At 51.4% G+C, this 15,838-nt stretch overlaps 1 protein-coding gene across 2 annotated transcripts in view; it reads left to right on the forward strand.

The window, feature by feature from the left end:
• The window catches only part of MAN1C1 (mannosidase alpha class 1C member 1), a 132,432-nt gene that overhangs the window by 83,261 nt on the left and 33,333 nt on the right, over positions 1 to 15,838 (forward strand). For both annotated transcript variants that reach the window (XM_059915987.1, XM_059915986.1), the window contains exon 3: positions 15,701 to 15,816. In XM_059915987.1, coding sequence (XP_059771970.1) covers positions 15,701 to 15,816 — 116 coding nt within the window. The remainder of the gene's footprint in view (positions 1 to 15,700; positions 15,817 to 15,838) is intronic.

The following is a 15,838-nucleotide window of genomic DNA, read 5'->3' on the forward strand; positions in this document are numbered from 1 at the left end:
GCCCCAAGCACAGAACCTGGCAGGAGAACCCCAGAGCAGGAGGATGTGGGGCTACGCAGAGAAATGACAAGGTTTTGATAATAGTGTCTACCTGACATGTCTGAAAAATCAGACGTGCATCTTCCTGGCAGGGCATGCAATTTCCTGTTAATGAGTTGTGAGAGGCTGGAACAAGTTATCAGGGAGGCAGGGCCAACTCCTTCCCAGGGGAGCCACCAGGAGACAGAAGCCAGGCCCCAGCCCCTCCCCCAGGGGGCTCAGCCCTTTGGGGAGCATCTCTGCCAAGGGGCAGAACTAAAGTCTGGAGTGAGGGTCTCCAGTCTGGGTCAGGATCTGCTGATAGATCTGGACCCCTTGCCTGGAGCTTCTCCAAGACCTTGGCTGCACTCCCCTGCCTCAGCAGGGGCTGTACAAAGTCCCCTCCCCTTCGGGCTCTCGGAGAGACCAAAGCCACAACACCAGCAGTGAATGGCATCTCTGTAGCCTTCCCTGTTTGCAAAGCACCACTCACATTTGTCATCTTATTATCCCTTCACAAAAATCTGCATTAGAGAAACTGAGGCCCAGAGAGGCGAAATAACATGCCCGAGGTCATTCTGTATAATGGGTGTATTTATTTAAGGTAATGCTAGATGCTATAACAGATAAACCCCGAGACCTTTTATGGATTGAGAACAGATATTTACTTCTTGCTCACATAAAGTCATATTGATGGGAGGAGGAGGGAGCTCTGCTCATCACAGTTACTCAGGGACCCAGGGTGATGGAGCTTCCATCTTCAGATTGTGACTCCCAAGGTCACCTTAGCCTTGGAGGGTCCCACAGAGGGTTTCATGGACCAGGCCTCAATATGTATGTAACTTATACCCATATTCCATTGGCCAGAACTTGGTCATAGGGCCCCACCTAAATGCAAGGAGGGTGGGAAATGCAGTTCCTGACTAGGTATAGTAGTTTCCCCACAACGGCTCTGCCTTCCTTAGAAGGGGAACATGATCTTTGCTGGACCTAATAGAGGGTGTTTTCCTTAAACAAAGGCTGGGGACCCTGGATCAGAGTTTGATGGGAGGTGGTCACTTAGAAGTCAACAAGTGACCGACATGGACTAAGACCTGGAAGAAGACACAGGATGTTCCTGACCCTTTGAGGTCACAAACACTGCCCCAGCCTCCAATAAAGTCCAGACTCCTCAGCCTGGCATTCACTGACCTTCACAGGAGGACTCCAGCTTAGCTTGCAGCATTCCCTCCCTCGTCCCCCTCCCCACGTACCCTGTGCTCCTCCCTGACCAACGCCTCACCTCAGGGCCTTTGCACGTGCTGTGCGCTCTGCCTGGAATGTCCTTCCTCCAACTCTCCACCCTGCAGACTCCTGCTTGTCCTTCTTGATCCCAATCAGAGGTCATCTGTGAGGCCTCCTTCAGCAGAATTAGCTGCTTAGCCAGCATTGACTGAGAGCTCAGTGTGTACCAGGCACTACGTGAAAGGCTTTATAGGAATGAACTCATACATAACCCCCTAAGCCTATGAGCTGGCCATCCCACTTTATAGATGATGAACCCAAGTCTCTGAGAGGTTCGGAAACCTGCGTGAGGTCACACAGTGGGTGGCAAAGACAAATTCCAAACCCAGGTCTGTATGTTCACAGCTGAGATTTAATCACTGGGTAAACTTCCACATTTTATTAGCACCTGTCACAATACATCACAATTATTTGCTTACTTAATAGTGTGCTCTGAATTTGCTGTCATTCTGAGAAAGCAGCTGCAGACTCCCTGAGGGCAGAAGTCACAGCTGATCCATCCTGGAATTTCCCTCACTATTGCCACCATGCCGAGGTCTGGGTGGCAGTTTTCTCTCAGATAAACTCCTTATCCTCCGAGAACCAGAACCAGAAATTCCTCAGATTATCATCTGTCATAATCCCCTCCCTGCTTGCCTGTCAGTTTTTGAAAGTTAACCTGAAACCATTTGAAAATGATCTGAGAGGCATAGCCCAGCCTTCTCCATGCATGATTAAGTACGATGGCTTTTTAATGATTTGAGTTGTGCCTTCCGTGGATTGACAAAAGTGGATTACCATATATTTCTGAAAACTGTGCTGCTGAAATCAGATTTTTTTCTCATTTTCTCAGTCATCCTCACAAACCTTTGCTGAGAATGACAAATACTTGGGCTTTAATTGTTTAGTCGCATGAGGGTGGCACCTCCCAAGTTCTGAGAACTGCTCTCGCTGGGAAAGCAGTGAAAGGCTTCCTGGGGTTCGATCTTTAGGAAAATGAACTGTGTGTTTTCTCTGAAGCAGAGGGAGCTGTCTTCTGGGCCGCAGCACGTTTGCTACATTTGTGAATTGCATAGGCCCCCAGATCTAAAACAGAGGCAGTTCTCACCCAGGAAACATGCTCAGGGCTGTCATGCTAGGGATGAGGAGTGGGTGGACGTGGGAAGGTGGATGAGGGGCCTCTCCCTGTTCAACCCATGCACAGACCCTTCCCTTCCTGCTCCCTCTGTCTGCCAGACGCTGTGCCACATCCAAGCCACCCACACCTTCAAGGGGGGTGTTATTAGTCCCTTTTGATAGATGCAGACTCATGGCTCAGAGAGCTTAAGCAACGTGGTTGTGACTACACAACTGGTAATATGCAGAGCCAACGGTCAAACATTTTGACTAGAAGCCTGTGCTTTTTCCACTATCACGTCTGCCTATAAAAAAAATCAAATAAACTTAAATGAAAGGTGACTCAGAGGCACCTCCTGCGACCGATTTACATTTAAAGAAAAAAAACACCTTCCCTGTCCACCTATTAGTGCAGTCTCTCTAATAATATGCATTATCTGACATTATCCCTATTTCACAGATGAGGATGTTGAGGCTTATGTGGGTAAAGTAGCTAACCAGAGATCACACAGCTAGGAATAGTAAGGTAGGATTTTGTTCTACGTCTCCCTGACTCCAAACTAAATTCCTCACCTCATCCTTTATAGGAAATAAAAATCTGCCCAGAGATCCCGCATCTAAGTTAGGTGGTCAACACAGGTAGGTCTGCCAGTGGGAAGCCTGTGTTAGTTTCTGTGTAAAATGCATGCATGTGTTCTTTCAGTTAAGGGGAGGGTCGGGGTGGCTTCTATCAGCTTCTGGAAGGGGCCTACGGATTAAGGAAAGTGGAGGTCCCTGGTCTGTAGAGGAGGGCAAGTCACCCTCCTGCTCTTCCCTGCATTCTGAGGGTGAATCAGGTGGGCCATCGTGGGCCTGATGGGGAGAGGGCCAGAGCTGGTCTGGCCTCTGCTCATGCTTGCTCGGGCTCCTTCTCAGTTCTCTCTCCAGATTAATTCCATATACGTTTACTCAGACCCTACTGAGCGCCCAGCAACGTAGATGATTCCAAGATGAATATGACAAGATCTCTGCCTTCCAGGCTCCTGCCTGTGAGAGAGACAGAGCAACACAGACCCTCCTGTGAGTTGGCCTGGCCAAGTGATCAGCAGTGGGACCCAGAATGGTACAGGGAGGAAGCGACACTCCCTTGAGGGGATCTGGGAAGGCTTCCTGGAGGCTGAGCATCACGGGCGGGGCTCCTGTGGGGAGAGGCACCAGCTCCTCTCACGTAGGTAGTACCTGCTATAGAGGGGCACTGCTCCAGCCCACAGGTGGGAGGTGCTGCCAGGCCCTGAGGAGATGGCCTGGGGGTCTTGTGGATGTGGGCACCTCCCTGGGGCCCTCTCAGAGCCTCTGAACCTGGCCAAGTTCCCAGAAATTGCACAGGAGCAGCATGGCACAGCAGTGAAATACGGAGCCTCCGAGGCAGCCGGCCTGAGTTGAATCCTGGCTCCCCCATTCATCACTTTGGGAAATTTGCATGACCTCTCTCAGCCTCAGTTTCCCCATCTGGAAAAGAGCAACACAAATTGCACCCTCCTCATAGGGTTGTTGGGAAGCTTTTTAAAGAGGTGCCTCCATCTGCCTCCACACAGGCTCAATTGAGGCTGGCCATGGAACAGCTGCTGCATCCACTGTGTGATCTCTAACCCTCAGGATGGGGTATGGTTGTCCCCATTGTACAGATAAGGAAACTGAGGCAGCTAGTAAGTGTGGCTCCAGGGCTCTGCCCTTTCTGCTGGCCCATTCCCTGCCGCTCAGCCATCCCAGCGACTAAAAGGACCCTCTGCTGGGGCGCAGCTCTGTACCAGGCTCTCCCGGCACTGCCTCTGCCATCTCTTTATGTTTCTTGGGGTGAATAGGGCCTCTTTGATTTCCTTGCTTTTCCCCTTTCCAGTAATCATCAGTCATCTTGTTATCACAGCCATGCATCTGTGCCTCTTGGCTCTGGTCCACAGGCTGTGTTTGCCATGATCAATGCATAGCTCTGTGTGGCCACCATGTATATCCAAGATGACATTGTGACCTTGCATCCGTGGGCCTGGGAGGCCCTGGTGCTTCCAGAGGGCAGCTGGAGGCTCCCCCAACGGGGCTGAAGTGAGGTGACTGGCTGATGATGCCCTGTGCTCTTGGTTAATTCTTCTTGCCCCTGGACTGGTAACCAGCTCCCCACCAGCTGGGGGCGCCTCCAGCCACCTTCAGGGGATCCCAAAGCACAGGCTCAGGTGCTCCCTGCCTCCCTCCTACCCATCCTAAGTGACTAGTGGGCGCTCACCAACCCAGATGGGTAGCTCCCTGAATTACTCTACATGGGGTCTCCCTCCAGGACACTTCACACAGCAGCTTGAGTATCACTTTAAAACACCAGGCAGATGGGGGGCTCCCTAAGCCATCCACACAAGCCTCCCCGAGCTGCCAAGGCCCTGTGTGGTCTGTTCCCTCTTTCTCACCACCCCACTCCACCTCTCTGCTCCACAAACAGGCCAAGACTTCCCCACACCTTTCTTTTGCTGTGCATCTGCCTGGCCTGCCCCGACCCCCTCTTTCCTCCTGTGCTTCCTTCAGGCCTCAGCTCAAATGCCACCCTCTCCTGACCGTACACCCGCTCTCTTTCCCTTTATCACATTTGGTCCTTTGTAACTCGGTGTCATCCATGTGACACCTGGTTGGTGTCTTTCTCCCCCACCAGACCTTCAGCTCCTTGAGGGTGGGGACCAGGACTGTCCATTCTCCAGCATCAGGCACATCCTGAGCACTCCAAAGTATGTTTGTGGGTAAATGAATAAATATTGAGCAAGTGACTTAATTCCTTGAAATTTCAATCTTCATCTGTAAAAGAGGGACAATGATAGCGTTTTCAGGAGGTTTAAAAAAGATGTGTAGAAGACTGTGCCTGGCACAAAGCGCGAACTGCAGTTGTTCTTATTAACCTCTGTGGTTGGCATTTAGGAGAATCTCACATTCCACAAGTGAACTTCGGTTGGGTGTCTGCCCTGGGCCAGGATTTCAGAGCACCATGGAGTTGGTCTCTGCCCCCCAACACCCCCCCACACCTCACACCACATTAGGAACAGCCTCTGGTGAGGTCACTGGCTCCCTGGAGGCTTCCTCGTCTAGGTGTGAGGCAGTGGGCAGAGGGCATCGTTCAGTAGATCTCAACGATGCCTTTGCTCTTCAGGCTTCGATTAAACAGGCTTAGATTCAGCCCTGAAGACAGTCACTGCCTGGGACGGACTTGAGAAAAGGACACAGATGACACAGATTACTATAATGAAAGTTGAAAGCAATTCTTTCAATAAAAGTTCAGAGGAGGACAACCTCAGGTCCAGGTGGGGCGATCAGGGATGTCTTCATGGAGGAAGCAGCATTTTCTCCAAGACTTAAAGTAGACATTGGGTTTGGACATTTGTGGAGACATTTTGGGTTAGAGGAGGGCCTTCCAAGCAGAAGGAACAGCTTGAATAAAGGGCTGGAAGGCGAGAAAGAGTGGACCTCATAGAATCTGTAGTCCAGCTAGAGTATGGAAAACGTGACAAGACCATTAAGAAATAGAGCTGGGGGGCTTCCCTGGCAGTCCAGTGGTTAAGACTCCATGCTTCCACTGCAGGGGGCACAGGTTCAATCCCTGGTCGGGGAGCTAAGATCCCACATGCCACACGGCCAGTGAATGAGTGAATAAATAAATAAACAAATAAATAAGTGCTTTTGGATAAAAAAAGAAATAGGGCTGGAAGGGCATTATATCAGTCAGCTATTTCCAAAAATAATGCCATGTAACAAATTACTCCACAGTGAGTGGCAGGCAACCGTGAGCATTTATTTCTCGTTCATGTAGCTGCAGATAGGCTGGGGTTTGGTTTATCTAGGCTGTGCTCAGCTGGTCCAGGTCTGCTCCACCTATCTCTCATCCTTCATGGACCTTCATGGTTATTTTAGACTTGCTCTTCTCCAGGTGAAAGGTGGACACACAGGAGGGCAAACCGCCCCCCCCTTGCAAGCTTATTTCAAACCTCTGTTCAAGTCACATCCACTAATCCCATTGGCAAGTCTCATGGCTAAGCCTAAAGTCAGAGCCAGTTTTAATTCCCTACCCAGCATGAGGCCAAAGCAGGTTACATGGACAAGACCAACGTTGATGGGACAGGGATGTTTACCCTTCCCCTGGAAGTGGAGGGATAGTACTGGGCAATTATCTAATTTGCAGGTAGAAGCCAGAGTATGGAGGGACTCTGGGTCTGCCCTCAGGAGCTTCCCATAGCAGCAGTTGGATTTAGTGTCTCTTGGGGTGAGCAGCCAGGGCTCTGGCTTTTGCTCTTCCCACTGAGGCAAGAAGTGCGTTAAAAATATCACAGTGCCTGCCCAGCTTGGTCCTGACTTCCTGAGAGCCCATACCTCCTGCCCGCCTAATCTGTAAGGGATCCTAGCCTTGCCTTCCTCTGCTGGAACTGAGCCTTATGGTAACAGCCCCGTGCATTGAGCACCTACTGTGTGCTGGGTATATCAAATTCTCTTGTACTGAGTGCCTGCTGAGTGCTCTTTGTATACATTCATCTGAACTGGCCATGCCGTTCTGAAAAGGAGACCCCATTGTCCAATTTTTCTGCGGCCCAGAGATGTCAAGTCAGTTGCCCAAATCACACAGCTGGGAAGGGACAAAGCTGGGATAACCAAACCCATAAGGTCAAATGGTCTGGAAGGTGGTGTCTGGTTACAGCTCTGCCCTGAGCTGCTGTGTGACTTGGAGGATCCTGGGTTCTAATTTCTCCATCTGCCTTTTCTTCTCTCAGAGATGCTCTGAGATAAAAACACTTCAGAGCTTGCTACACAGCGCTGTCGCAGGGAATTTTTTTGAATACCAGTTTCAGGTCAGACTGCACCCTCAGCTCTTATTTAAAAACAAATAAAACATTAACATTTTTAAACATACCTGGTTTTCCAACGAGGAACCCTGTCCAGTAGACTGCTTCAATGAACCGTGTCTGGCCATTTGTCACAGTGAACCCCATCCAGCGGTCGGCCACAGCAAACATTCTACATCCGGCTGTGGCAGCAAAGTGTGGCATCTGTTTGGGAAGAGTGGAGGAAGCCATTAGTTCCACCAGGGCCCTGATGTCTGCAGCTGTCCATCTTATTCCACTGACAGTGTTTTCCTTGGATAGCTGGCCACTTCTCTGAGTGGTATGTTTTCTCCGAGGCCAAGAGGCCTTGTAAAGTGTTTGGAAATCCCTAAGAAAGGGCTGTGGGCATTTCCACCAGCCGTTTATTCATTCAACAGCCATTTGTTCTTGCCTTCTCAGTGCCTGGCCTGGGGATGGATGCTACGGCTCCTGGGAAGAGTCCGAGCCAGCCACTGCCCTTTGGGATTCACAGGCAAAGATGTACGGCGTAGTGCGAACAGTGCTATGACGGAGCACCTGCAGCAGAGCAGGGCAGGCTTGCAAAGGAGGGAGTGGTCAGCTCTGCTTGTGGCTCTGGAACATTTGAGAGAAGACACAATGCTCTTGCATCAGCAGACACTGCAGGGTGTTAAGCTGCTAGTGGTCTGCTCTGGGTAGAGCATTGCATGCAAAGAGAGCAGGAGGGAGGTGAGACTAGAGAGGTTGCCAAGGCCTGGACCACAGGCACCCTGCATACTGTGCCCAGGACTTTGAACTTGGAGAACAGGAGGCTTTGAGGGCTTTTTTTTTTTTTTAATATAAATTTATTTATTTATTTATTTATTTTTGGCTGTGTTGGGTCTTCGTTTCTGTGCGAGGGCTTTCTCTAGTTGCGGTGAGCGGGGGCCACTCTTCATCGCGGTGCACGGGCCTCTCACTGTAGCGACCTCTCTTGCTGCGGAGCACAGGCTCCAGACGTGCAGGCTCAGTAGTTGTGGCTCACGGGCCTAGTTGCTCCGCGGCATGTGGGATCTTCCCAGACCAGGGCTCGAACCCGTGTCCCCTGCATTGGCAGGCAGACTCTCAACCACTGCGCCACCAGGGAAGCCCATGAGGGCTTTTTTAAAGGGCAGTGACATGGTCAGACTTGATCACCTTTTATTAATCAACCTCTAGTAAGAGCATTCTGTTAGGTTCCAAGAATAGTTTGTAAAAAATATCTTTAGTCCTTCTGGAGGCACCAAGAAACCTTTTCCTGGAAACACTCAGCCCCTGAACACAACTTTATGTGATCCAGGAAATAACCATCATGGAAAGATTCAAGGAAAATATTCCTATTGGAGGAAAACAAACAAACAGATAACCCAGACCTGATAAAAATGGAGAGGTCCTAATCCTTAAAAAGATTTTATGCAGCCAGAAGACCTGATGTGGTTTTAAACAATGTACTTTGGGGTAGTGGGGATATCGCTTTAATTCATCTTCATAGAAACCCATGTGGCAGAACATTCCAGCTGCTACTGCTGCATAACAAATTACTCCAAAACTTACTGGCTTAAAACAATTATTTTATTATGCTCACAGATCCAGTGGGCTAGGAATTCAGAAAGGTCACAATGGGGACAGCTTCTCTCTCTGCCAGGATATATGGGCCCTGACCTGGGAAGACTTGAAGACTGAGGGTGACTTGACAGCTGGAATTTTCTGGAAGCTTTTTCATTCACATGTCTGGAATTGTTGCAGACTGTTGGCTGGAACCTCAGATGGGCTGTCAGTCAGAAAACATATATATGGCTTCTCCATCTATTCTCTCCTTGTGGGCTACCTTGGGCTTCCTCATAGTATGGTGGCTGGTCCCAAGAGCCAGCATTCCAAGAGACAGGGAGTAGAAACTTCCTGTTTCTTAAGGTCTGGGCCTCAGAACTAGCAAATCATCCATTTTGCTTTATTTTGTTATTCCAGGTAGTCACAAATTTCCACCCAGGTTCAAGGAGAGGAGCGTGGGAAGAGGTCCTCTTGTGGGATGGGATATCCTGCGGCATCCGTCTTTGGGAACTATGACCTGCCCCACAGCCATATTGGTTTCTTTGGAAGCTGAGAAAAACATTTGTGTTGTTTTCTTTACAGATTAAGAAAAGTCTCTGTGGACTATATCATCAAATTAAATGCAACCATTAGTATCTGGCTCTGGGGATACTGTGGTAATAGGCTACGCCTTGGGTGATTTTTGTTTCTATCTAAATGTTCTTCCTGGAGCCTATGTCTTCCAGCCTTACCCATTTCTCTTTGCTAATATAATGTCACATAAAAACCTCATCATCATTAATATGGCAGAGTCAGGAGAGGGGATACAAACCACAGTCCTGCAGGGCAGGGTGGTTCCTGGCCAGGCAGCCCCCAGGGGAGGAGGTTATGGGAGCCTGGGGTCCATTCCCTTGTAGAGCCCGACACGCGTGACAGATAGCTCTGTGCAGGGCACTGGTGTGGACATACTCAGCCACCCTGGCCGATGTGGCCGCAGCCTGCTGGGAGGGTCTCCTCTGTCTATTGGCACCAGCCCCTAGAGCAGACAGTTCAGCTGCCCTGGTGACCTGCGTGGTCACGGAATATGCCCGGGCAGTAGGTTCAGTCTGTTCAACCGACACATTTACCTTTAATGCTTCTGGGTGCCAGACTATAGCCAGGCACTGAGAGATAGGAATGAGCCACCGTCCCCTCGAAGCCTTCCCTGCCCAGGAGGAGGTAGCCCTTTATTCCCAAATACTTGTTGGGCACCTGTGATGGGCAGGGAAGTGTTCTAGGCAGTGGAGGGCAGCAGTGCACAAAACAGAGCTCTCCCCGCCAGGAGTTTTACGCTCCATCAGGGAAGACAGTAAATAGGGAAGCAGACCCATGTGTAACGTTGCTAGGGATAAAGGCACTGGGAAAAAATAAAGAGGGAACAGGAAGAGCGATGGGGGTGGTATTTCAGCAGAGCGATCGCAAGTGCCAAGGCCAAGACTCTAAGGCTTGGAGGGCTCCAGGAGCAGCAAGGAACTGGAGTGGAGGGAGAGAAACCAGGCAGGGAGAGGAGGCCAGGGCCAGATCACAGCCTCCGAGGCAGGGGGGAGCCCTGGCAGGGTTTTGAGCAGAGGAACGGCATGATAGGACTTGCATTTCTGAAGGCGGTAGCCCAGAGGAGGTGAGGAGTGAGCGGAGGCTGGAACCCTTGTGAAGACAGAGCCACCAGGAATTGCTGTGGGACCAGATGTGGGGGCGAGAGACGCAAAGTCAAGGGCTTGGGCCCACAGCTCTTGGGAGGAGGGGGCTGGCATTCACCGAGGTGGGAAGACTGTGGGAGGGACACGTTTGGAGGGAGGTGCAGGATTTGCTTTCAGACGAGTTAAAGGTGAGATGTGTGTGGACCTCCGAAATGTGAGTAAGGAGTTATTGGATAGTGAGTCTGGGCTCCGAGGTCAAGGTCCTGGCTGGAAACTTAAATCTGGGAATCATCAGCATGTGGATGGTATTTAAGCTGTGAGACCAGATTGAATCACTAAAGGAAGGAAGGTGGACAGAGAAGAAGCCCAAGGATGGAGCCCCAGGCGCCCCGGTCTTTAGAGGCCTGGTGATGAGGAAGAACCAGCAAAGGAGACTGGGAAGAAGCAACCACAGGGTGAAAAGGAGAAGCAAGAGGAAGAGCGGCATCCTGAAGGCCAAGATCCAGCACAGAGTGAGCGTGGTGCCAAGGTGTCGGTGCAGGTGCCAGAGACGGGCCAGCCTGGTCTCCTGCCCTCCAGCCTGCCCACCCCCACTGGCAGCTGTCTCTTGAGTGTGGAGACAACTCTACTGCAGACTGCACCCGTGCTATTTCGGAGGACGGGGCAGTAAATGGACGAACCCTTTAGAGTGATGAGAAAGCACTTATTGTGGCGATGGGGGTACACAGAGTAGGGGCATGGAGGGTGGGCCCTGAAGGGCTGGGAAAGACTTCTTGGGGAGGGTGAGACTTCATGCAGACTGTGGGGTGAGGATCACAGTGGCTTCCTGGGTGAGGAGGCACTGGGCAGGCTCTGGACCCCTCAGGAGCAGGTGGAATGGGGAAGGCAACTCCTAGCAAAGTTTGTAGAAGAGTCACAGAAGTCGGGGAATGTGCTGAAGCTTCAGGGAATAAGGAGGGGCCCATTAGGGTTGGGCGCTCTGGCCTTTCGGGCTGCTTGGAGACAAGGCAGGGAAGGGGTGTGAGAGAAGCATGAGCCTCAAAGATCTCATGGTCTAGTTAGGGGGCGAGACAGAGCCCCACAGTGCAGGGCGGGAATGGAGGGTGCCTGAGTGGGAAGCCCAAGAAAGTGCTACGGGAGCTCTCTGGGCGGGAGGAGGTTGTCTGGGTGCAATCAGGGAAGGCTGCCAGTGGGAGGTGACCTTGAAGAAGGTGTAGGCTTTGCATATGCCCAGAGACACAGAAAAGCTTTCTTGTCAGAGGAAACCACACATGTAAAGGTAGGAAGGCCAGAGGATGCAGCCTGTGTCCAAGAAGCAGAGCTTGATGCGAGATATTAGCCAGATCCTTTGGATTCAGACCCAAAAGACTTTACGTGCACGTGCGAGCGCACACACACACACACACACACACACACAACTCTTTATTGTATGGTTGTACTGTGAAGCCACTGCAGGTTTCTGAGCTGGGGATGGACACAACGGATCTGGTTTTCGGGAGACAGATCAGGCGACAATATACAGGGTGAATCAGAGGGGAAGGAAGGGGTCCGGGAGGTAGGTAGACCCTTTTGGAGGCAGGTGCACACCCAGGTCAGGGGTGGGAAGCAGCAGACACAGGTGGGACCCATATGACACTTTTCCTTTAAGTTGGGTCAAGGCTTTTGCAAGCCACATGTTGTGCCTACACTGCCCAACAGGGTGGTGAGAGGCCAGTAATGCAGGAGCATCACAAGGCCTCAGTGACCCCAGAAGACTTTGTGGAGGGGCTGCCCAGGGCCAGCTGGGGACAAGGAGGGCCACACTTCTGTTTGTGGGGACAAGCTCAAGTGTACCCAACATCATGCCAACTCCTTTCCATCCACCCCCCCCACTTAACCCTCCCAGCAGCCTCACGAGGTTGGTCCTACTGTAATCTCCATTTTTTCAGATGAGAAAAATGAGGCTCAGTGAGGTACGGTGACTTGCCCTGCACACAGCTAGTACATAGTGGAGCCAGGATTTGAACCCATATCTCCCTGGCCAGGCCAGTGTTTCAAGGTGAGCTAAGGAACCCCAGAAATAAGAACAATGAACTGATTTGTCAAGCACTTACACTGTGCCAGGCATGTACAGATGTCTTTATCAGGTGTATTTAGGCTGGGCATTATACGATACCTTTGTCCCAGTTCAGGAACCTTCAGTGGCTCCTCAGTGCCCCAGCCCAGTGGTCTTCACCTCATTTGACAGATGAGAACTTTGACACTTAGAGCAGATGTGTTGCTGGCCCAGGCTGGGATGTGAACCCAGAGCTGTGTTCTTTTAACAGAAGAACACAGGAAGGGGAGCCAGCGGGGGCCTTTGTGAACAGCAACAGTTCAGAGCTAGAGCCAGGAGGGTGGGCCACCCAGGAGAGTGGGCCGCCCAGGCCCAGGGAAGCTTCCAAGCTGGCCACCTGACTCTTCGTGCCCCGCTGGCTCTTTACATACAAGTTGTGGGCCTGTTGACTGAATAGGCGGCTGTCTTTTTCCTTGGGGAGCTGCCCCAGGTCAGCTGCAGGTGCAGATAGAGTTGAATTCAGGATAGGGCCTTCTCTCCTGCCCGGCCTGGCCGCCAGGTAACCTCTGGCCTGAAACGGAAAGCTTTCCAATAAGTGCCTTGCTGGCCTGCAGCCCAGCTGTGTGGTAGGTGGGAGCGGAGGGGGAGGAGGGCTCAGACACCCGAGAGCAGGGGCAGAACCTTGCCAACAAATCTCTTAGTGAGTTGCCTCCTCAGCCGGCTGCCTCGGGAGTGTTTGGGAGGGACAGCTGGTCACGAGGAGCCCTGGCTGCCCTCGCGGCCCAGCCAAGGCCCTGGGGCCTCGGGACTCAGGGTTGGCCCAGGAGATGGAGGTCCTGTGGGGTGAAAACACCAGGCAGCCCGGGGCAGGATCCAGAAATCGGGTACTCTGGGCCGCCTCTCCCTTGACCTTGAAGGACACACAGCTTGGGCTTCTCTTCTCTTCACACGTCAGAGCAGCCTCCTGCCCCCGCAGGGGAGGGGGACTTAGCAAGCAGATCCGAAATTGTTTTCCCAGGGAATTGAGAGGCCCTCTTGTGGAAAACACACTACACGTGGCCCGGCCTGGGGCTCCATTCCTCCCTTGGGCTAATCTTGGGCGGGACCTCTCCGGGGTCCTCATCTATGAAATCTAGGGGTGAGGCAGCCGCATCTCAAAAATCCCTCCAGGCCCTTAAGAAGTCAGGTTTGAGGCCCTGTGGTTAACAGGAAGGGACCCTGGCATCAGAGCCAGGAGTGTGGACCCCAGGCCTGTGCCCTTTGGCCTGGGCATGTCTCGGTCCCTCTCTGTCCATGTGTGGCCCATCTGTGTCCCAAGGCCTGAGCACCTCAAGAGGGTAAAGAGTTCCCACAAACCGTGCTCAGCCTTGGACACCTACAGGGGAAGCAGCCAGGATAAACCAGAAAAAGATCAACTTTGTTTGGCTTTGAGTATGTTTTCCTACTAATCCTTAAGTGTAGGAGGGGTTGACATTCTGGAAATTCACTTCAACCCAAATGCCGAAGCCGTCCCAGGACACGTGTCTCTGGATTGGGAAACTCCTGCATCCCCCAGCCCTCCCCTCCCTCCACTCTTCCTTGCAAACCCTCCCTTCTGGAAATGTGTCTTTAACCTCCAGACTTAACTTTCTCCCAACTTCTCCCGGATCTCCCTCCCATCCTTTTCCAAGCCGTGCCCTTTATCTGACCTTGGCCAGCCTAGAGAGGTGGTTAAGTGTTTGAGTTTCACAAGGATTCTCTGCCTGCGAAGTCAACACAAGTGAGCAGTTAAGGAAGCACTAATTAAGGAGATTAGACGCTAGCTCTGAATGCAGGAGTGCCCACAAAGCCGTGCTTCAGACTCAAGTGGGGCTCAGCACCTGTCAGCGAGCTCTAGTGTCCCCTGGGGGAAGGTGGAGGCTGTGAGTCGCAGTGCTTTGAGCCTCTGCAAGGAGGACATTGAAGGAACAATTACTCCTCTTAAGTTACCCTCTAGTCCCTAAAGGAAATTGCTGCTGCCTGCGATGACTAAAGTTGTAAGGAGTTGATGGGAGGCCATCATCTCTTCCAGGAAGCCCTCCAGATGGACCCAGGCATATCTCTTTCTCCCTCCTTTCCTCCTTTACCGTCCTCTAGAAGGCACGCTCTGGTTGTCCCATGTGGGGAGTTCTTCCTCATCGCTCTGCTGTCCAGTCTGTGATGTGGAAAGCTGCACAATTTTCTCAGCCTTTACCCCCAGGACAAGAGTCTAAGGCCCAGTGGCAGGGGTCAGGCCTCAAAGCTCACGCTTTGTGTACCCACTGGCCTAGAGCAAGAGTGGCCATGGAATCTTTGGTTTGTGCATTTGTTTAGTTTCTTTGTCCAAACTGTCTTTCCATTTTGTTTTTTTTTTTAAACAGAAATAAATTTCTGGTTATAAAAATAATCCATGAGCTGAAGAAATCAAAAAGCACCTGTAATCCCAGCACTCAGCAATAACCACTGAATCACTTCCTGCCAGACTTAATTCTGTTCAGGCTCATCCACACTGGCAAACAGTAAAGAAATTATATTGTGCTTTTTTTTTTTTTTTGCAATCTACTTTTTTTTAGCTTAACATGCGTATCCCATGCGTATCTCCCCAACTAACATAGGTCTTTCTCAGTTGTGTGAATGTCTGCATAGTGTTCTATTTTATACATAAGCCACAATTTGTATAACTAATCTCCTATTATTGGACTTGGAGGTTTTTTTCCCAACCTTTACCCATTATATATGATACGGCAATAAATACCTTCCTGGATAAATATTTATGAACATCTTTTTTTTCTTAGAATAAAATAAAGAATGGCATTGAAGAGTCAGCGGACTGGCACATTTGTTAAGATTTTGTGGACCAAATGCCAGTTCACCCGCCCACCCGCCACCCCCAGCATGACAGAGAAGTGGTGGGTGCCCAACTGGCCCTGATGGTTGACTTGCTGGCAGACATAAGAGTGGACCAAAGTCTGGGAAGCAGCTCGTCCCTTGAACTCAGTCTCTCCAACCCCCCACCCACTCTCTGCTGCCCTGAGGAAGAAGCAGCCCATGGGGGGACTCTGGGTCCTGGATGTGCCTTCAAAGGCTGGTGGCCCTGGAGTCTCCCTGGATCGTGCCTGGGAGCCTGCCCAGGCATTTAGAGGAGGCCCCGGGGAATGGTGGCTCGTGTGATTGGGGTGGAAAGGACGAGATTGACCCATCCTCTGTGCCTGCAGGAGGCCTCAGCGGGGCAACAGTCATTGATTCCCTCGACACCCTCTACCTCATGGAGCTGAAGGAGGAGTTCCAGGAGGCCAAGGCCTGGGTGGAAGAGAGCTTCCACCTGAACGTGGTGAGTCGAAGACCTCCGGGGT

Source organism: Balaenoptera ricei, chromosome 1 (genome assembly GCF_028023285.1).
Source record: "Balaenoptera ricei isolate mBalRic1 chromosome 1, mBalRic1.hap2, whole genome shotgun sequence".
Taxonomy (NCBI): Eukaryota; Metazoa; Chordata; class Mammalia; order Artiodactyla; family Balaenopteridae; genus Balaenoptera; species Balaenoptera ricei.